Here is a 23413-nt window from a genome sequence, read left to right as displayed (position 1 = left end):
GATGTTAAGCAAAACCAATTTCCCTATAAGAATTAATGTAAATAGGGGGAGATTGGTTCCAGGGAAATTTTTTTCACCAGACAAAAGACTGACCATCCATCCATCCGTGCACACACAGTATAAGTTTTAAACAATTTTTAATACTGGTACACAGCGATGGTGATTGTGAAGCTTGGTTGAGGTGGAGGAGTCAGAGGGTGGGATATTTCCCAGGGAATGCCTTACTGCTAAATGATGAACTAGCAATCAGCTGAGCCCTCAAGAGTTAACCCATTGTTGTTAATGTAGCTTCACACTTTACAAGGCAGCACAAATGGAGGGAAGGGAGACAGCATGGCAGACAGACACACACATTTTGTGTGTGTGTGTGTGTGAGAGAGAGAGGCGCACTGCCCCTTTAAGTACATTGACCCCACTCTAAGCACACTGCCTTTTTAAGTAGATCAGCAAGTTGACACAGAAGCTGCTGCCAGGAAGCTCCCTTTGTCCTGAGCCCTGTCGTGGTCTTCTCCTCCCCTCCCCTTCCCCCCCCCCCCCCACCGCACAGCAAGCAAGAGGCTCCGGGGAGCAGCTCCAAGGCAGAGGGCAGGAGCAGCACATGGCAGTGGGGTGAGGGACAGGTGAACTGGCAATTGATAGCCTGCTGGGTGGCTGTCACACGGGAAACTTTGGGGAGTGGGGAGCTGATGGGGGCTGCCAGTCCACCCTGGTTCCAAGCCCCCACCAGCTAGCTCCAACAGGCTGCTCTTCCTGCAAGCAGCGGACAAAGCAGGCAGCTGCCAAACAACGTTAGAAGGGAGCATTGCACAACTTTTAGATGAGCATGTTCTCTAATTGATCAGGAACATAACAACGAAACAATGTTAACCAGGACCACTTTAAGGCCTTGTCTACACTACAAGACTATTTCGAATCAACTTAGTTCGAATTTGTGGATTCGACCTTATGAAGTCGAATTTGTGTATCCATACTAAATACACTAATTCGAATTTCTGAGTCCACATTCACGGGGCCAGCGTCGACTTTGGAAGCGGTGCACTGTGGGAAGCTATCCCACAGTTCCCGCAGTCCCCGCTGCCCATTGGAATGCTGGGTAGAGCTCGCAATGCCTGCTGGGGGAAAAATGTGTCGAGGGTGGTTTTGGGTAACTGTCATCATTCAACCGTCACTCACAAACGCCCTCCCTCCCTGAAAGCGCCGGCGGGAAATCTGTTCGCGCACTTTTCTGGTCAGTGACAGCGCGGACGCCACAGCACTGCGAGCATGGAGCCCGCTGCGATCATCGCCGCACTTATGGCCGTTGTCAACTCCTCGCACCTTATCGTCCACCTCTGCAACAGTCAGCTGCTGAGAAATCGGGCGAGGAGGCTCCGGCAGCGCGGTGAGGAGAGTGGCGCAGACCTCTCAGAAAGCAGGGTACGCCGGGCAGTGGAGATCATGGTGGCAATGGGTCAAGTTCATGCTGTGGAACGGAGATTCTGGGCCCGGGAAACAAGCACGGGCTGGTGGGACCGCATAGTGCTGCAGGTCTGGGATGACACAGAGTGGCTGCGAAACTTCAGGATCCGTAAGGGCACTTTCCTTGAACTGTGTGACTTGCTGTCCCCTGCCCTGAAGCGCCAGGACACCCGGATGCAAGCAGCCCTGAGTGTGCAGAAGCGAGTGGCCATAGCCCTCTGGAAACTTGCCACGCCAGACAGCTACCGGTCAGTAGCGAACCACTTTGGCGTGGGCAAATCTACCGTGGGGGTTGCTGTGATGCAAGTAGCCCACGCAATTGTTGAGCAACTGCTCTCAAAGGTGGTGACCCTGGGAAACGTCCAGGACATCATAGATGGCTTCGCCGCGATGGGATTCCCAAACTGCGGTGGGGCTATAGATGGGACTCACATCCCTATCCTGGCACCGGCCCACCAGGCCAGCGATTACATTAACCGAAAGGGCTACTTTTCCATGGTGCTGCAAGGACTGGTGGACCATAGGGGACGTTTTACCAACATCAACGTCGGGTGGGCGGGCAAGGTTCATGACGCGCGTGTGTTCAGGAGCTCTGGTCTCTTTAGACTCCTCCAGGCAGGTACTTTTTTCCCGGACCACAAAATAACGGTTGGGGATGTGCAGATGCCTACAGTGATCCTCGGGGACCCAGCCTACCCGCTAATGCCCTGGCTCATGAAGCCCTATACAGGCGCCCTGGTCAGAGAGAAGGAACTCTTCAACTACCGGCTGAGCAAGTGCAGAATGGTGGTGGAGTGTGCTTTCGGACGTCTCAAGGGGAGATGGCGGAGCTTACTCACTCGCTCGGACATCAGCGAAAAGAATATCCCCGTAGTTATTGCTGCATGCTGTGTGCTGCACAATCTGTGTGAGAGCAAGGGCGAGGCCTTTTTGTCCGGATGGGAGGTTGAGGCAAATCGCCTGGCTGCAGTTTACGCTCAGCCAGACACCCGTGCCGAGAGAATATCCCAGCGGGAAGCGCTCTGTATCCGGGAGGCTTTGAAAGCAAGTTTCCTCGGAGAGCAGGGTAACCTATGACTCTCCACTTGCTTTCAAGAGAAACTGACCCTGGGCCTGTGTCAGTTTGTGTCGATTTGGATCTGCGGCTACATGCCGCGTTCTCCAAGTTTCCCTCACTTCCAAAGCACGTTTTTAAGCAAATTAATTGTTACACTCATTATTAATAAATCTTTCTTTTACTTTGCATTTCTGTTCTGGTGTTGAGACATGGACGCATACTGTGCTGGGCACGGTGTGCACTGACGTACAGACCGCTTCCTCCATAGAGGACTGACATCCTCCTGCTCCTACATAGGTCTCTGGGGTGGGGGACGGATGACAGTGGTTCTGCATGAAGGGGAGGGTTTGCAGGAAGGGGCGAGTGGTGCCTTCTTTGCATAGGGGTTTGGATGACGGCAGTGGGCTGCGGGTTTCTGCGTGGGAAGGGGTGATGGGTGTGGGAGAAGGGTGACTATCTGTCCGTGGATGAGGGCTCTTGTTGGGGCTCAGGGCAGCGGATAGGCTCGTGGATCCGTTGCAAGTGCATCGTAAGGGCAGCCTGCCTTCACAGTAATGGCGTGGCAGGCGCTAGGACCCTGGACAAGCATACACATTACGAAATGATCAGGGGCAGCATACACAACACAGAATGACCCTGGTGCCTACTGACTGCAGTGTGTGTGTGCCCCGCAGTTGATCCTTTCCCCAAGTCTGTACCCTGGTACTGTAGGCTATACCGTGCAAGTATGAAACCCCTGTCCACCCCATACACCGAAAAATCCTCTGACAGGAAAGACATGACGGAAACAGTGATTAACAGCAAACATCTTTTATTAATCTAATAAACAGTGGGGGGATGAACCTTGGATTTGGGACTGGCTGAGCCTATAAGGGAAGCACTTCTACAAATTTCTAACGTGAGAAGTGCGGGGTACACGGCCGCTCTGCTCTGGTTCAGTGACAGTTCTCACGGCCTCTACCACCCCTCCGTCTTGTACTTTTGGGTGAGGGGGGGCCAGGACTTCTTGGCTGGGGAGGGCGATTGCAGAGACACTGCAGGGGGGCCCTGTCCTCCAGCCTGCAGTCCTGCAGGACATCAACAAGGCGACGAAGCGTGTCCGTTTGTTCCTTCATGAGACCAAGCAGCGTTTGGGTGGTCTGCTGGTCTTCCTGCCGCCACCTATCCTCACGTTCCATGAGTGTGCGATGCTGCTCACATAGGGTCTCCCTCCAGTGTTTCTGCTCTGCAGCCTCTGCTCGGGAGCAGGCCATCAGTTCAGCGAACATGTCGTCCCTAGTCTTCTTCTTTCGCCGTCTAATCATTGCCAGTCTCTGCGAGGGGGATGCCGGGGCAGTCCGGGAAGGAGCCGAAGCTGTGTGATGGGGAAAGTTAGTGATTTCCTTGTACAGATACATTTTGGCGAACAGTGAACACCGTCTAGTCAATTTCTATGAAGAAGACCGTACCGGACAACAAGTGTCACGTGGTCTCCAGAGAAGCACAACATTTTGGCCTACGCTCTGATTGGCTGCGCCATTGCACAGGAGAGCGAAGAAGTCGGGAGAGATAGCAGAATCCCTCTAGCAGAGAGTCCTGGTAAGCCTTACAGTACATTATGCTTATCAGTTAACGGATAGCTGTGCCGTCGTGCTAAAGGCAATCTGGAAATCAGATACTATGACCCTTTTGCAGCCACTCCCGACACTGCAGGGGAAAGATCAATGTATGCTTTTCCTGTGTGGCCTACAGCACGTGGCTGCTAAGCGCGGGGCTTTGTTATGCAAAGTATAAGTAAACCATTAAGAACAGTAACTATTCGCTAATTGCCCTAATTAGATGCAGCACTTCAGTAACGAGATTACCCTGAGGCGTGTCTCTCGAGTGCAGAAAGAAAGGATGTTAAGGGAAGCACTTCACCGACCGGGACCCTACGCGGCCATGCTGGTAGAGGCGATGGTTCCCCTGTATCTGAGGATGTCGTGGCGTGGAAGAGTGAGCTTCACCGGAGGACCAAATAAGGCACCTCTTCCTCGAAACCTCCTGCGGAGGGTATTTGAGGAACTGTTTGAAGCATTTGTGGAATTGTCCATGGAGGACTATTGTTCCATCCCAATCTGTGTAGACCTACTGTTCGTTTAGTTTCCCTTTAAAAACTTTTAGATATAGTATTTATAGATAGAATTTATATTTTTGGTATACATGTTTTCGAGCAAATAAATATTTTCTTGTTTATACGACTTACCGCCTGATCCTTCCCCTGACTCTGAGTCCGGGTTCATGGCCGGTGAGGGTTGGTAGGGGATCTCTGTGAGGGTGAGGAACAGATCCTGGCTGTCAGGGAAAGCGGCATTGTGTTCGCTGTCGCCTGCGCCTTCCTCCACGGACCCTTCGTCGTCTTGCCCATCGGCGAACATCGAGTAGGAACTGTCCTGGCTCACTATGCCATCCACTGAGTCCACGGTCACTGGTGGGACAGTGGTGGCAGACCCACCGAGAATGGCATGCAGTGCCTCGTAGAAGCGGCATGTCTGGGGCTGTGCTCCGGAGCGTCCGTTTGCCGCTCTGACTTTTTGATAGCCTTGCCTCAGGTCCTTGACTTTCACGCGGCACTGCATCGCATCCCGGCTGTATCCTTTCTGTGTCATGGCTTGGGAGACCTTCTCGAAGGTCTTTGCATTACGCTTGTTGGAGCGCAGCTCCGACAGCACAGACTCCTCGCCCCACACAGCGATCAGATCCTGGACTTCCCGGTCTGTCCATGCTGGGCATCTCTTTCTATTCTTGCATTGGGCTGACTCCTCTGCTGGAGAGCTCTGCATCGTTGCAGGTGCCGCGGAGCTTGCCCCGATGTCAAAGCAAGAAATGAGATTCTAACTGTCCAGACAGGAAAAGGATTTCAAATTTTCCCGGGTCATTTCCTGTGTGGCTGCTCAGAACATCCAAGCTCGGACTGCTGTCCAGAGCGTCAACAGAGTGGTGCACTGTGGGATAGCTCCCGGAGCTACTAAGTTCGATTTGCATCCACACCTAGCCTAATTCGAGCTAGCAAGTGCGAATTTAGCGTTACTCCACCTGTCGGGGTGGAGTACCAAATTCGAACTAAGGAGCCCCCTAGTTCGAATTAAATGGCTTCCTGGTGTGGATGGTTGAGCGATTAGTTCGAATTAACGCTGCTAAATTCGATTTAAGATCCTAGTGTAGACCAGGCCTAAGTGAGTTACTATACTTGCAGTGCTGGTCCAGTTAAAACAGCTGGGATCTGCCTTTCATGAGACACCGTGCTTGCAGGGTTTCTCCTCTGTAATGGATAAAATCTTGTGCTCTTTTCTATTGTCTTATATAGTTGCAGACTACTGTATCATGCAGACTACTGTATCTTACCACAGTGATCCCTTAGAGGCTTTTGGGAGGTTCTTTTGTTTTAGTAAATCCTTAAGCCTGCATCTGGTCTAGAAGATAGACTGTGTTCATCTCCACAGATGTCCATTATTCTCAGTGTTGATTGAGATAGCCCTGAGAGCTCACTTATCTCAGGTGACAATAGTCTACATTTTACATATTTGTTAAAATGTTTCCTGTGCAAACATCTCACAGTAACCATGACAATCAGCTAGTTCTTAGCTTTTGGCAGAGAGCACACGCAGTCCCCTTTGGTGAAATATTGAGAAGATGGTCTGACTGGTTAATATACATGTCTGGGCAAGTCTGTGTCACAGTAGCAGTTCGTTTTAAAAAGCAATATTTATATGGCTGTAAAATAGGATTCAATAATTGTTTTTAAAAAGTTTTTCAGCTATATTATTATAGAAAGGTCTCCAATCACAGTAACTCCATTTTAATTACTTGCTCAGTAACAGCTCCTCTATAGCAACTGTAATAAAAATAGGTTTCAGAGTAGCTGCCGAGTTAGTCTGTATCCGCAAAAAGAACAGGAGTACTTGTGGCACCTTAGAGACTAACAAATTTATTTGAGCATAAGCTTTCGTGTGCTACAGCCCACTTCATCGGATGCATGCAGTGGAAAATACAGTAGGAAGCTATAGATCAGAGAACATGAAACAATGGGTGTTACCATACACACTCTAATGAGAGTGATCAGTTAAGGTGAGGTATTACCAGCAGGAGAGAGGGAGAACTTTTTGTAGTGGTAATCAAAAATGGTCCATTTACAGCAGTTGACAAGAAGGTGTGAGGAACAGTCAGGGCGGGGGGAGGGGAATAAACATGGGGAAATAGTTTTACTTTGTGTAATGACACATCCACTCCCAGTCTTTATTCAAGCCTAATTTAATGGTGTCCATTTTGCAAATTAATTCCAATTCAGCAGTCTCTCGGAGTCTGGTTTTGAAGTTTTTTTTGTTGTAAAATTGCCACCTTCAAGTCTGTCACTGAGTGGTTAGAGAGGTTGAAGTGTTCTCCCACTGGTTTTTGAATGTTATGATTCCTGAAGTCAGATATGTCCATTTATTCTTTTGCATAGAGACTGTCTGGTTTGGCCAATGTATATGGCAGAGGGGCATTGCTGGCACATGATGGCATAAATCACATTGGTAGATGTGCAGGTGTACGAGCCCCTGATGGTGTGGCTGATGTGATTAGGTCCTATGATGGTGTCACTTTAATAGATATGTGGACAGAGTTGGCATCGGGCTTTGTTGCAAGGATAGGTTCCTGGGTTAGTGTTTATATTCTATGGTGTGTGGTTGCTGGTGAGTATTGTTTCAGGTTGGGGGGCTGTCTAACTCACTCAGACAGCTTCAGTTATACTCTCTATGCTGATGACTCTTACAATTCTCCAATCCACCTCCTGACTTATTTGCTATCCAATCTCATATCTAAACATGCCTTGCTATTCCGTCAAGCTTTACATAGCCAAAACTGGATCTCTTTCTTTCCACCAAAACACTTTCCACTCTCCCATTCTTATTGTTGAACACACCACAGATAATGCCTGTCACTCAAGCCTGTAAACTGGAGGCCATCTATGATTTTTCTCCTCCAACAATCTAATCTATGTCCAGCTCTTGCTGCTGCTTTCTTCACAATGTCTATAAGAGCCAACATTTTTTCTGCCCACAGTGCTAAAACTTTCATATAGGTCCACCTCATGCCCTCTTTTCATCACTACAACCTCCTCTTTGGCCTTTGACACCAATGCAGCCACTAAGATCCTATTACTTGCCCATTGATCTATGTCATCCCCCATTCTTTGAATCCATCCTTTGGCTCACCCTTCTGCAAACATCAGTACAAGCTGCCTGTATTTGCTTTCAAGGCCTTGCACAACTCTGCCTCTCCTATGAAATAATCTTTTTTTTTTATTGCCTCTGCTCTGATAGCAAACATCATCCACTCCTCCTACCACCACCATCCCCAGAGTGCCTGTATGCTTAGAATACCTGTTCTGACCTTGTCCCAGTCTTCTTCCCACCTAAAATTTTTTCTCTAAGCCTACGAGAAAGTAGCCAACATTTGTTTTACTCTATTGACAACCCCCACATCATGCTGTGTACTACTACCCCCTGTGCCCTCCTTACTACCTTGTTCACTGTCTTATGTCATCATGTTAGATATTAGTTTGTGCCAGGGATCATGTTTTTGAACTTGTCTTGTGAGGTACCTAGCAAACTTTTGGGTGCCATAAAAAGGGTTGCATGAAACATCCATTAGGTTTTGTTCCCAAGAAAAACATGAGTCTCCAATAGATCTCTCAAATTGACACTTTGTGCTTTGCAAATTCACTGCTCCACTGTAATTGATGCAATCACAGCTCCAAATATATTTGCTTTGTAATTCTCCATCCATTGGTTATGGAAGTCTTAGGACCTTTTTGTGAGAGCTGGGAAATCTTAACACTCCTGTGTATCTTCACTCTATCTATTTTTTTAAAAGGTCTGGAAATATTCAATTTGAGAAGTTACTTACAAACATTGAATGACGTGGTCTCTGTCTTTACAGTGCCTTCAGTTTTAAATTTTACAAAAGGAAATTCAGATATACAGGCTGTTTTAAAATAGTTTAAATTGCTGAGGGGCAAACAATGTCTAATTCAAAGCCACAGAAAATAGGGTGAAACTATGCAGCTTCATACATGCACACTCACACCCATTCTCAGAAATAAATTGTCCCTATATGAAGCACATCAGCAGTAATCAACCCCAGGCACCATAAACTCTGCTTCTATAATGTCATTCAAAACCCACAAATTTTCTTTACTTCTCCCTTGTCTAGCAAACGAACAACTCTACAGTTCATACAATCATCAACACCCCTTATCAGTATCACTGTAATATAGTTCACAAATTCAGTATTACAAAAATATATTGAATCCTTAAATGGTTAAAGTTCTAAAGGACAAACAATGTCTCATCCCCGGCCCTACCGTGGATCCTGCACCCCAGAGCCCTGGCCCCCTACCCCAGCCCAGAGCCCCCTCCCACTTCCTGAAGCCCTCATTCCTGGCCCCACCCTGCAGCCCTCCCACATCCCAACCCTCTGCCCCAGTCCTGAGCCCCTCTCACACCCCAAACCCCTCTTCCCCAGCTCCATTGGGTCATGGGCATCAACAATTTTCTTCAACTGGGTCACTAGGAAAAAAAGTTTGAAAACCCCTGTTCTAGGGGCAGGCCAACCCTGATTCCATCATTGTAACTGTCTCTGGTCTGCTGCCAGTCCCCTGACCCTCTGGCACCAAATGGAAGTAGAGAGGGTACTTGTCTCCCCTTCTGTGACAGGAGTCCTAAAAGGAAAGGGAGAGGTTACAAGTAGTGTCAGCCACTTCCCTCCATCTCATCTTCCCATCCGCGGTCACATAGGTACTTTAGTGGGCCCAAGCAGGCCTTTTGAAAGTGTGCCTGGGGATACTATACCAGTTCCTGTCTCCACTTTTTTTTTCGGACTGTCTGTCCCACTTCAGCTCTGGGGTTCTGCATAACATCGGACCACTGGGTGTTAAGTACCGTGACAATCAACGGTTCCCTTCAGTTTTCATCTACCCCTTCCTCCCCTCCTGGTCCCTCTTCAGGAACCCTTTCCATGAGCAACTCCCCACCCAGAAGGTGCAGTCCCTCCTACAGATGGGGACTGTGAATGAGGTTCCTCAAGACTTGAGAGGGAAGGGGTTTTACCCCCGATATTTCCTAATCCCAAAGACCAAGGGGGACCATCAGCCCATTCTGGACCTGTGTTGCCTCAACAGATATCTCAGGAAACTGAGGTTCTGCATGGTCTCCCTGGCTTCCATCATTCCCTCTGTGGATCCAGGAGATTGGTATGCCACCCTTGACTTAAAGGACTCTGACTTTCACAGTAGTATTTTCTGTGGCCATAGAAGATTTCTCAGATTTATTGTGAACCGATGCCGCTACCAATTCTTCTTTGAGTGCTGTCCCTGTGTGTGCTCCAATTCAGGTGTTGGTGTGTCCGAGCATCATTGATCAGAGATTTGCAGTAGCAGTGTCCATCAGAGCTGCACATGTACAGTAGTCATCTCATGGCGCCGTTGGCACTTTGACCATTGCATGTGTGACCCGACCCCGCAGTTGCTTTTCAGCTGTCCTTGGCCTGAGACGGAGCTCCGTAGTGGTGTTGAATGACAACCTAGGAACAATTATTAGAAATGGTTAGAATTAATTAGTGATAGTTAGGTCTTGGTTACAAGTTTAGACATTTGCACGTCTTTTTTTTTTTTTGTTCTCCCTTCAAAAAAAACCCCACCTTTCATTTATTCTGTTTTAAAAATGACCTCAGCGAGGGACATTAAAAACATGCCTGGTTCACCAGGCTTCAAAAGATGTTTCTCATGCAAGGACCCTATGCTGTTTTCTGATGGCCATTCACCCTGCGTCCACAGCTTAGGTCAGTTGTGCACACCATAAAAGAGTACTCACTTCAGCAACTTCAAAGCTTGAGCCACATAGGATAGAGTTCTCCGCCTGAAACTTATTCTCATGGAGAAATCCCTTCAGCCAGTTTCTGACCCTGGATAGCAGAACCCCTCAACCGGGGACTCCTGGTATGTCATTTTTGGAAACAAGTATCATTCCTTCAAGAAAGTGGGTAAAAGAGCCACATTGTCCCCGCAGAGAAAACCGTTGAAAAGAAAAAAGTGTCCTGCAAGGTTGCTGCTGTTGGTGCGGGCCATGCCAAGAGTGAGCACCTTTGATGCACTGGGAACTTCCGGCACCACCTGCACTAGGGCCGCTGCTGGCAAGGTTAAGGAGTCAAGAGGCAAACACAAGCCAGACTCCTCCTAAATGGCACCGATAACACCGGTGAAGACTCAGAAGAAAAACAGTGGATGGAGACCCATATTAGATCCCAGAAAACTCAACAAGTTTGTACCAAATCCAAATATTCAAGATAGTCACACTGACTTAAATAATCCCAGCAATGGAAAAGGGGGACTGGTTTTCAGCCCTCAACCTAAAGGATGCGTACTTTCACATTACCATAAATCCTGCACACAGAAGGTTCCTATGGTTCACAGGAAAAGATCACTTCCAATACAGTGTGTTGCCATTTGGATTTTTGACTGCTCAGAGAGTCTTCTCCAAACCCTAGTGGTAGTAGCGGCACATTTGCACAGACAAGGAATAATGATATTCCCATATCTAGACAATTGCCTACCAAAAGGTCCTACCCAATTAGAAACGAGAGACATTACCCAGAGGACTAATACCCTCTTTCAGACCCTAGGGCTACAAATAAACAAAAATGAACTCTAATTCCAGTACAACAATTGGATTTCATCAGGGTGTATGTGCACTCTATAGCGGCCAGAGCATCATTACCAAGGAACAGATTCTTAACATTGTGACCACAGATATGAGTGGTCAAACAGCCCAAAGGTTTCAGCACTTACCTGCCTGCAACTATTGGGTCACATGGTGGCCACCACTTTCATAGTAAAGCACACTTGACTACACATGCGTTGTCTACAGGGATGGCTAAGCTCAGTATACATATCAAACAGGCTTTTGTTTAGACTGTGCTTAACATTGACACCAAAAGTCCAGCATTCATTACGTTGGTGGACAAGACCAGTGAATGTGTGCAACACAACTACACATCAACCTTCTCAAACTGCGCGTGGTTCGCAACACGTGCGTTCTCTTCCTCCCAGTGATAAAGAACAAAACAGTAAGAGTCATGACAGACATTGCATGTATGTTCTACATAAGTCAACAGGGAGGAGCCCGTTCTCATACTATATGCACGGAAGCCACAAAATTATGGAATGGGTGCATAACTCACAACATCACCATTACTGCTTTCTACCTTCTGGGCCTCCAGAACACAATGTCAGACACACTAAGCAGACACTTTCCCCAAGATCTCAAGTGGGCACAGAACACCAGTGTCTTACATCACATATTCCAACAGTGGGGGGTTCCCCTGCATTGACCTGTTTGCGACACCATGAACCATCAGATATCTGCAATTTTGCTTACAAGCAGGACTGGGAACACAATCCCTAGGGGACGCCTTTCTAATCAGGTGGGATGCACCTCTCCTATACTTATTCCCACCTGTACAACTAATCTCCAGAGTAATACACAAGTTACAGACCGTCAAAACCAAGGTCATATTTATAGTTCCGACATAGCCTAGGCAGACCTGATACCCATACCTGATGCACATGGTGATCTGCGCACCATGGACTCTCTCTCTTTTCCCCCCCCCCCCCCAAAAACAGGACCATCTCTCACAAGGAGGAGGTCAAGTCCTCCACCTGAACCTGGAGAAACTTCACCTGAAGGTGTGGCTCCACCATGACTAGCTAACCTGCTTGAAACAAGTAAAACAGGTATTAGTAAACATCAGAAAACCAGCCACACATACCACTTACCTCCAAAAATGGAAAAGGTTCTCTTTATGGTACCAGAACAAACATGTATTTGCACTCACAGCACCACTTCCATTTGGTCTTGGAATACATATTAGAACTAAAGGATTCAGGGTTTTCTACAAGCTTTGCTGTAGTATTACTAACTGTTATCACCTTTCACCATAAGATTGATGGTATATCGATATTCATGCTCCTGATGATGAATTGCTTCCTCAAGGGTATATGGAATATGTACTGGGAAATACGTGACCCTAGACCAGCATGGGACTTAAAGCTGGTGCCTTGGAAGCCTTACCAGAACCCCATTCCAAAACACTAGCTACCAGCTCCCTACTTCATTTATCAATGAAGGTAGCGTCCTTGGTTGCAATTATGTCTGCATGACAAGTAAGCGAAATAGGGGCTTTCATGGCTCATCCTCCGTACACCATTTTTTTTCAAGGACAAAATGACACTGAGACCACGTCCAAAATTTATACCCAAAATATCATCCTCTTTCTACCTCAATCAACGAATTCATCTGCTTACATTATATCTCAAGACCCATGCAAATGCACAAGAGACTGTTGTATGTACGGCAGTAGCATTCTACCTGGACAGAGCAAAGCCTTTCCAAAAATCCCCAAGGCTTTTTGTTACAATGACAAAGCGTTCCAAGTGTTCTGCAGTATCCACACAGAAATTATCTAAATGGATCTCCAGTTGCATCCATATGTGTTACCAACAGCACAGAACAGAACCCCCATCAAGGATAAAGGCCCATTCAACAAGATCAGTATTCTACCTCAATAGCTTTTTAAAATAATGTACCAATAGTAGACATATGCAGAGTGGCCACCTGGGCCTCTGAACACACATTTACGAACCATTATGCAATTGCTCAAGCTCAGATACAGTGGTAGGTCTAACAGTGCAAGCCTCCACTGTGAATGCAACTCCGAAGCCCCGTCTATCTGCACAAGGGCACTGCTCTACAATCCCCTGAAGTGGAGCAGTCACAGGGACAGCACTCAAAGAAGGAGAAGGTTACTCACCTTGTGCAGTAACTGAGATTCTTGGAGATGTGTTCCTCGATGGATGCTCCACTACCCGTCCTACTCCTCTCTATTTCAGAGTTCACAGTAAGGACTCTACAATAGAGAAGGAACTGAGGTGGTTGGGTTGCGCCATGCCCTGCGTGCACTGGTCAAGGTGCCAACAGCGCTGCAAGATGACTACTGCACACGCGTGATCCTGACGGACACTGCTACCAAAAATCTCCAATCAATGGTGCCAGAATGCACCAACATTTGAAGTAGAACATCCATAGGGACGTGCATCTCGAAGAACTTCAGTTACTGCACAAGGTGAGTAATCTTCTCTTTACCACTCTTCACTTCGGCCAGTCTACAGCTCCGCAGGTTTTCACAAAGTACATGGCGTTAGTAGTGGCCTTCCTCAGACAGTGAGGCGTTCAGATCTACCTTACCTGGACAACTGGCTGATCAAGGATCGGTCAGAGGCTCACGTACAGGACAGCATCAGCATGGTCCATTTCACCTTCCAAGTGGTGAGGCTGTTGATAAACGAGGAAAAGTCAACTCTTGTTCCTTTTGCTCTACTCAACCCAAGCCAGAGCTTTCCTGATTCACCCACTAGCTTGCTGTACACTAAGCCAGTGCAATGTAACAGTGCTGTACAGGGGACATCAACTTCCAGCCATTGGATCACATTATGCCTGTCTCTGCTAGATTGAAGAGCCCATTATTAAATATTTGCTTTCTATGTAGGTACTTATAGATTGTAATCAAGTCATCCCTTAACCTTTTTGTTAAGCTTAATAGATTGAGCTCCCTGAGTCTGTCACTGTAAGGCAGTTTTCTAATCCTTTAATCATTCTTGAGGCTCTTCCCCGAATCCTCTCCAATTTATCAGTATTCTTGAATTGTGGATGGCAGAACTGGACACTGTATTCCAGCAGCTGTTGCACCAGTGCCAACTGCGTAGATATTACCTCTCTACTCTTACTCGAGATTCCCAAGGATTGCATTAGCCCATTTGGCCATAGTGTTTCCTCTGTGGTGATTTGTTTCTTGCTCTTGAGCTGACTGACTTTATTCCTGTGAGTGCTCTTCCTTTTCATCCTTGAGTTCTGTCTCCCTTGTACTTTTGAGGACCATAAATAGACATATCCTTTTTGCATTTGAATTCTTGTTGTCCATAATCTCACAACTGTGAATAAAGTTTATATTGCATAAAATGCTTCTCTGCCACAGTTAATGGCAGCAAACAGAAAGCAACACACTGTTTTACCGTAAACACTCTTATGGGAAAAGGTAGATAGTAGTAGCCCCCATGTTTTGCAAATACAAAATAAAACAAAAAAATTCACCTTGCAGTGGTGGCTCCTGTCCTGTGTGGCTGGGCCCTGCTTTCAGCTCTGGGTGTTGTGACTTGGCTCATGAGGGTGGCTAAGCCAAACCTGAGCAGCTGGCACAGCAAACCCATATGCCAGATGGCAACACCCAGAGCAGGGAGCCGGACCCAGTTCTGTGGGACTGGAGCTGCCACCTCAACATGAGTGCAGGGTGGCTCATTCTGCAACTCCCAGCACCCTGGGGGCAGGACCCAGCCCCCTCCGACATGGATAAAATGAAATAATAATAAATTTTCAAAAAAATAAAACACAAAATTGTAAAGAATAAAAATTTCACAGGACTCTAGATATTAGGTTTCTCCTATTTCTATGGTGTCAGTGCCAAGTGTTCCAGTTAGTTTTGCCAGGATCCCATTCATTCTAGCTGTAGCTTAGGGCTTGTCTTCACTGTATTGTTAGCTTGAGGTATATCTCGAGTTTTGCCTCTAACTAGACTCTTGTCTGCAGAGACAAATCTCTAGTTTGAGTTAAGTGCTTTACTCATGGAGTGTTTGAAACTTCAGGGCTGCTGATGCTTCAGCTAGTAGTGCAGTGGGCATGCAGCAGCTCAAGTTACAACTCAGACTGCTAATCTAGTTATTCTATCTGCTAATGAGGTCGCTGAATGGTTGCTGTCTTTCTTCTCAGAACTTGTCTGCACTGAGTTTAGTGTACAGCAACCCAGGGTGTGAGTCCAGAAGGCTTACACTAAGGCTTTGTCTACTATGGAAACTGAATGACAAAACTTCTGTCATTCAGAGATGTGAAAAAACACCCCTGCCCGAATGACAAAAGTTTTGCCGATGAAAAGCATCGGTGTGAACAGTGCTTTGTTGGCAGGAGAGCTCTCCTGCTGACAAAGCTGCTGCCGCTCCTTGGGGGTGGAAGTTTTTTTTGTCAGCGGGATAGCTCTCTCCTGCCGACAAAGAGCGGCTACACTGTGCGCCTTTTAGTGGCGCAGCTGTGTCGCTAAAAGGTGTGTAGTGTAGACATAGCCTAAGCTAGTGCACTGAAACAGTGTCCACAGGGGACATTACTGTATGGCAAGCTAGTGTTCTTTAGACTCACACCCTGGCTTGCTGCACGCTAATGTCAAATGTAGAAGAGCCCTCGCTCTAGCTAGACTAGCTCAATTCGAGTAACTCAAGTAAACTAACTTGAACTAACTCTGGCAGTGAAGATAAGTTGTCATACCTTTTTAGAGTATAAAGGAGCAAAAGATTCCTTTTTATCATTTTACAATAATTCAATCCCACTGAGCTGCAAAAGATTTCTCACGTTCTCTGTGTGCTGGTGGCTAGGTGTGTGAAAGCAGAACTCTTTCCTTGACGGACCACTTTTTGTGATTAGCAAGTCATCCGAGTGATTACTTATACTCTCACCAAAGAGAATAACAGTTTGTGTTGCTGCAGTTGAGGAAGAATTAAGTCATTTATTCTCACTGCCTTATAATTGCCGGGATGATTGCTGGTATGTGACTGGAAATGGATTGTTGGTATTGCTTGTAGAAGTGCAAAAATAATTGATCCTGCCTTCCAGGAAATGTTGTTTTGATATAGACTTTAGAAGCTATTTATAGGTCTCTTTTAAAGTGAATTTGTGCTGAATTTTACTTGCAAATATTTGCCTATCCTAGCTGATTTTATATGTAGAGTAAATTAGTTTAAATAAATGGAAGTGATTAAAGTATGCAAACTTGCTTTCCAGGCATCATCGAGCAGAGTGCCAATGGGCAATGGAGAGAGCAGGCATTATCTGTCAGTGGACGTGGCTGCAGGCTCAGATCTCTGACTTGGAGTATCGCATAAGGCAGCAGACAGATATTTATAAGCAACTACGTGCCAACAAGGTAAGGCCATTCTGTACCTTGGAGATTTTAACCCTTTATACGGTATCTATAATTTTGTAGACAGCACATTAATGGAGGACTTTCAGCAGCAACCTCTCCAGGGAAGCTATGAGTATTAATTGGTATTCTTTTTAATCACATATTTTAAAGGTGGAAAAAATCTGCTAGGTTATTTAAGTAATCACCATTGCCAATTCAGGGCTATTTCCTGCAGTATATATTCTAATCTAATGCTTTGTCTAGTCTAGTCCTAATTAACCTAGGAGCTCAGACTTTTCTGTCTTGTCCCCATGTTTTATTTCAAAATCCAGGAGAAGATAAAAATTAAGACATCTCTTTTCCTTATATGTCCTTCAGGGGAGAACATGCTGCTAAACATTCATTCAGGTAGAGTGTGGCAGGATTGCTTCTATCCCTGTATTGGACCAATTGTGTATATTTAGTTAAGTTGGAGGCTTTGAAACTTGTAATGTAATTTAAAAACATAATAGGTGGAGTGAATGGATTCTGATCACCACATCTATTAGCTGTATAAATTACATTTCATAGTTTAAAGCCTCCAACTTGCCTTTCAGACAGGGCCAACACAGGGAGGTGAATCACCCAGTGGCAGTGCTCCTGCAAAGACAATACAAGTTCAGCTAAAAAAAACCCTCTGAGGTGCTGGAAGAAAATATCAATGTTTTATTCTACCTTTCTCAGATGACGTGTTTCTTAGGTGACATTAATCTGGTATAGTTGCAGGACCACATGAGACTGCAAACATCTGTTATCTGCCTGCTATAAGTTTCCATATGTAAGGGTGTTAATCTTCCACCTCACCATTTTTGCCTTCAGGAGTGTTCCACTATTGATAGTTAATTCATTATTGCAACATAAAGATTGGCCTTAGGTTAAGAATTTGAAGGAGGTATTTAAATGATTGTTTTGAGTGGTGTGTCTTAAACATTCCTTTTTGGGGATAGTTAAACGTTTATGGCCTCAGTTCAGCAAGGTACTTGCTCTCAGCATGTAATTCTATTGAAGATGGGGAATTTAAAATAATCTAAACTAATCTTCTATGTGTGGTTGAGTACCATGGCCACTTCATTGAATTTGGTTTGATTAGTAGTTTGGATGATGGGGAAAAGTCAGAGGCAAAGCTTTTTATAATGGACAAGGAATTTCCTGATGGAAAAGCAAGATGTGCTCCTCAGTCACTTTGAGGGCCCCGCCACCATTGTACAGCTACTCATACATACCCATACATAATATGCAGCTGATTAAGCATACCGACACTTGCCTTATTCTTGTTTACGTGTGTGTGTGCGTGCGCGCAGGGGCAAACGCACACCAACTGATTTCTCTCTAGGAAGAAGATGGTGCTTGTGTTGGCTTGACTCCAGATACAAGTTTTCCCAAACACCAGTAATTCTTTCACTTCCTTCTGAGAGTCTACTGGAAAAGCCTTCAAGTGGGAGTCAGTTGTTTCAAGTGTCTAACGAACTTCAAATTTAAGTTAAAGCTTAAAAAAAAGCGAAAGTTTGCCTATGTAGAGAATCTTTTGTCCCATAGGAATTCAAAGTACTTTGCAAACTACAGTGGAGTCTCCTCAGCACGTGATCTGCATATGGTCAGATTAGTTCAAATTGTGCACCAGGAAGCCTCAAACTGAATTTTTGGAATGGTTGATATAAATTTGTGTTAAATTGATGTATGTGTCTTTGACACCAGATGGTGATGTAGTTTGATGCAGTTAATTGATTCATGTGCCAGCTGGCATCTGAATTAGTATGCACTCACTGCTAAGTATGTGTATTTTCTGAACATTTCCCCCTGAAATTAATTGTCAGACATTGTAGTCAGTATTTGCCTTATGCTTTTGGGTGCTTTTAATCTTTCATGCTGTGCTGTTTTTGAGACCCTTCATTCCTGACACAAGGCTCATTTGGCTTTACTTACACTTGCTGCCGCTTGCTCGGGCACCATGTTACATGATGGTAGGGGTGATTTTACTGTGTAAAACCAAATAATCGTATTAACGGTAGCCTTCTGGCACAATATTTTATGCTACAATGATATACACATAGGAATGTTTCTCATTTAGAACAATCATCCTGCTTGGGGCCTCTTGTTACTACTATAATATAGTTCATAATTATATAAATTCTTCTGTACACACTGCTTCATACCTTCTGGCCTGGTTCACATATGTTTTTGCTGCTCCTTGATTTTAAATAATGTCAGCATTCTGATCTGTGAATTTGCTATACTATTCAGTTACAACATGAAACTGATACTTTTAGCTCCTCCTGTTCATTTGTGTTGGCTTTGTTTTTAAATGGTGTTTAAATATTATAGCAGATAAACTTTGTTTGAAACCTAGTAACTTGAGTGAAAATACAAAAAAAAAGACCATATTCAATAAGGAGACTAATCAACATGTCTTGCACTGTATACCTTGTTACTTTCACTTTGCTTCTTGGCTCTCAGGCCTGGTCTACACTAGGCGTTTAAATCGGTTTTAGGAGCGTAAAACCGATTTAACGCCAAAACCGTCCACACTAGGAGGCACCTTATATCGATTTTAATGGCTCTTTAAACCGGTTTCTGTACTCCTCCCTAACGAGAGGAGTAACGCTAGTATCGGTATTAACATATCGGATTAGGGTTAGTGTGGACGCTGATCGACGGTATTGGCCTCCGGGAGCTATCCCACAGTGCACCAGTGACCGCTCTGGACCGCAATCTGAACTCGGATGCAGTGGTCAGGTAAACAGGAAAAGCCCCGCGAACTTTTGAATATTTCCTGTTTGCCCAGCGTGGAGCTCCGATCAGCACGGGTGGCGATGCAGTCCGAAATCAAAATAAAAAAAAGAGCTCCCGCATGGACCATGCGGATGTGATCGCTGTAAGGGCAGGCAAATCCGTTCTATCCGTTCTATCAGTGCTCCGTTACAGAAGATGAAATTCAGAATCCTTTTTTAAAAATCTCCAGACAGACGCCATAGCAGGGACTCAGCGCACTGCAGCGTGACAAGCGTAACGGAAAGCCAAAGAATCAAATGGATGCGCATGGACTGGAGGACTGAAGCTATCCCACAGTTCCTGCAGCCTCCTAAAATTATTTGCATTCTTGGCTGAGCTCCAAATGCTTCTAGGGTCAAACACAGTGCCCGCGGGTCAGGGCATAGCTTGGCAATCTACTCACCCACCCCCCACCCACCCCCAGAAGCGAAAGGTAAAACAATCCTCTGACTCTTTTACATGTCACCCTATCTTTACTGAATGCTGCAGATAGACGCGATAGTGCAGCACTCAACACCAACATCCTTGCTCCCCCCCCGTCATGGGCGGCTGATGGTACAAAATGATGGAAATCCATCCTCATCATCAGCATAAGCTGATTGTGCAAAAAGATGGAAATCCATCCTCATCATCAGCCTCAGCTGATGGTACAAAAGGACTGGTAACCGTCCTCGTCATCAGCCTATTGGCCCTAATTTTTTCTGGTGGATGGATGGTGCAATATGGCTGGTAACCATCCTCATCATAGCAACAGGGGGCTGAGCTCCATCAGCCCCCACCCTTCATGTGTAAAGAAAAGATTCAGTTGCCCCTGGACTAGCAGTGGGATGCTGGGCTTCTCTCCTACACACTGCTTAATGTCCTGTCTGGACTATCATAGCAGCTGGAGGCTGCCTTCCACTCATTTCTCACTAACAAGTCAGTGTGTCTTATTCCTGCATTCTTTATTAATTCATCACACAAGTGGGGGGACAATGCTACGGTAGCCAAGAAAGGCTGGGGGAAGAACGGAATCAACAGGTGGGGTTGTTACAGGAGCACCCCCTGTGAATAGCATACAGATAATAATTTCTGCGGGCTCTGACACAGAGCAGGTGGTTCTCTAGCACACTTGCCTATATTAGGCAGCACTGATTCTATTTTTAGATACCAAAAAGGAGGGATTGACTCAGGGAGTCATTCCCAATTTTTGCTTTTGCGCCCCTGGCTGATCGGCCAGGGGCACTTATGACAGCAGCCAATGGTACAAAACGATGGAAGGTACAATATGGCTAGTAACCACTCTTGGCTTTTGCGCCCCTGGCTGATTGACCAGGGGCACTAGCAGCAAATGGTACAAAAGGACTGGTAGCCATGATCATCCTCAGTTCCAATTTATGGAAGGATTTGGATGGTGCAATATGGCTAGTAACCATCTCTGCTGTCATGCAAAAGCAAAAGCATGCTTCTGTGTAGCGCTGCTGAATCGCCTGTGTGAGCGGCATCTAGTACACATACGGTGAGAGTCACAAACGGCAAAAAAAGCTCCATGATTGCCATGCTATGGCATCTGCCAGGGCAATCCAGGGGAAAAAGGCGCGAAATGCTTGTCTGCCGTTGCTTTCCCAGACGAAGGAGTGACTGACGACATTTACCCAGAACCACCCGCGACAATGATTTTTGCCCCATCAGGCACTGGGATCTCAACCCGGAAGTTCCAAGGGGCGGGGGAGGCTGCGGGAACTATGGGATAGCTAGGGAATAGCTACCCACAGTGCAACGCTCCAGAAATCGACGCTAGCCTCGGACCATGGACGCACACCACCGATTTAATGTGTTTAGTGTGGCCGCGCGCACTCGATTTTATAAAATCTGTTTTACAAAACCGGTTTATGCAAATTCGGAATAGTCCCGTAGTGTAGACGTACCCTTACATGAAGCAGAGAGGCGTCAAAAGCTTGATGCAAACTATTTACATTCCCAATGGCGGGGGGAAAAACCCCAAGGAAGATAAGATAAAATAAGAGGAAAATGGTTTGAGAGTAGGGGTGAGAAAATGGAGTACTAAAGCTGTTACGCATGGATCCTGTTGACTCGTGCGCTAAATCCAGCAAGCTAAAGTAACACTGGCATTGATATGTTAAATTTTTTTTTAAAAATCACTTGCATTTCCCTTTATTTTATGTAGTCATTGTCAAACATTTTGCTGCAAATTAGGTTTTGTGTTGGAAAAATGCTAATGAGGAAATCAGGATGATTTTTGAATGACAGTTCTGCCTTTATAGAAACAAGGTGGATGTGATAATATATTTTATTGGACCAACTTCTGCTGGTGAGAGAGACAAGAAAGCTTGTGGAGTACTTGTGGCACCTTAGACTAACAAATTTATTTAAGCATAAGCTTCCGTGGGCTAAAACCCACTTCATTGGATGCATGCAGTGGAAAATACAGTAGGAAGATAGATATACACACACACACACACACACACACACACACACACACACACACACACACACACACACACACCATGAAAAAATGGGTATTGCCATACCAGCTATAACAAGTGTAATCAGTTAAGGTGGGCTATTGTCAGCAGGAGAAAAAAAAAAAAAACTTTTGTAGTGATAATCAGGATGGCCCATTTCCAAGAAGGTGTGAGTAACAGTAGGGGGAATAGTTCTACTTTGTGTAATCCAGTCTTTATTCAAGCCTAATGTAATGGTGTCTAGTTTGCAAATTAATTCCAATTCAGCAGTTTCTCATTGGAGTCTGTTTTTGAAGGTTTTTTTGTTGTTGTAGTATTGCCACTTTTAGGTCTGTAATTGAGTGACCCGGGAGATTGAAGTGTTCGCCGACTGGTTTTTGAATGTTGAAAGCAACAGAGTCCTGTGGCACCTTATAGATTAACAGACGTATTGGAGCATAAGCTTTCATGGGTGAATACCCACTTTGTCAGATGCATTTTGAATGTTATAATTCTTGACGTCTGATTTGTGTCCATTTATTCTTTTGCGTCGAGACTGTCTGGTTTGGCCAATGTACATGGCAGAAGGGCATTGCTGGCACATGATGGCATATATCACAATGGTAGATGTGCAGGTGAAGGAGTCTCTGATAGTGTGGCTGATGTGATTAGGTCCTATGATGGTGTCCCCTGAATAGATATGTGGACAGAGTTGGCAACAGGCTTTGTTGCAAGGATAGGTTCCTGGGTTAGAGTTTTGGGTGTGTGGTTGCTGGTGAGTATTTGCTTCTGGTTGGGGGGCTGTCTGTAAGCAAGGACTGGCCAGTCTCCCAAGATCTGTGAGAGTGAGGGATCATCCCTCAGGATAGGTTGTAGATCTTTGATGATGCGCTGGAGAGGTTTTAGTTGGGGACTGAAGGTGACAGCTTGTGGCATTCTGTTATTTTCTTTGTTGGGCCTGCCCTGTAGTAGGTGGCTTCAGGGTACTCTTCTGGCTCTGTCAGTCTGTTTCTTCATTTCAGCAGGTGGGTATTGTAGTTGTAAGAATGCTTGATAGAGATCTTGTAAGTGTTTGTCTCTGTCTGAGGGGTTGGAGCAAATGCAGTTGTATCTTAGAGCTTGGCTGTAGACCATGGATTGTGTGGTGTGGTCTGGATGAAAGCTGGAGGCATGTAGGTAAGTATAGCGGTCAGTAGGTTTCTGGTATAGGGTGGTGTTTATGTGACCATCGCTTATTAGCACTGTAGTGTCCAGGAAGTGGATTTCTTGTGTGGACTGGTCCAGCCTGAGGTTGATGGTGGGATGGAAATTGTTGAAATCATGTGTGCCCCCACCATGAAGGGGACAGAAAAGAGGTACTATGCTCCATCGAAGGGGTCTGAATTTCTATTTTCTCTTCCCCCCACCTAATTCTTTGGTTATCCAGGCTGCTAAGGAGCAGGCCAGACAACACCCTCCTTGTTGGTTGGAGTGGAATGCGGATGTTAAAGGTTAAACCTTCTAGGTAGAAAGGTCTTTTCTTTAGCCAGTCTTCAGTTCCACATCTCTAACTACCTGGCACTGCTGGCTAAATATGACTTTTTGAACTATG

At 45.7% G+C, this 23413-nt stretch overlaps 1 protein-coding gene across 10 annotated transcripts in view; it reads left to right on the top strand.

The window, feature by feature from the left end:
• LOC123363114 (KAT8 regulatory NSL complex subunit 1-like) overlaps window positions 1-23413 on the top strand; it is a 160879-nt gene that overhangs the window by 36721 nt on the left and 100745 nt on the right. For all 10 annotated transcript variants that reach the window (XM_045003909.1, XM_045003911.1, XM_045003908.1 and 7 more), the window contains one exon: window positions 16450-16591. In XM_045003909.1, the coding sequence (XP_044859844.1) occupies window positions 16450-16591 (142 nt within the window). The remainder of the gene's footprint in view (window positions 1-16449; window positions 16592-23413) is intronic.

The sequence above is a fragment of the Mauremys mutica genome, chromosome 2 (genome assembly GCF_020497125.1).
Source record: "Mauremys mutica isolate MM-2020 ecotype Southern chromosome 2, ASM2049712v1, whole genome shotgun sequence".
Lineage (NCBI taxonomy): Eukaryota > Metazoa > Chordata > Testudines > Geoemydidae > Mauremys > Mauremys mutica.
Note: the sequence above shows the minus strand (reverse complement) of the source record. Positions and strands in the feature narration are given on the sequence as shown.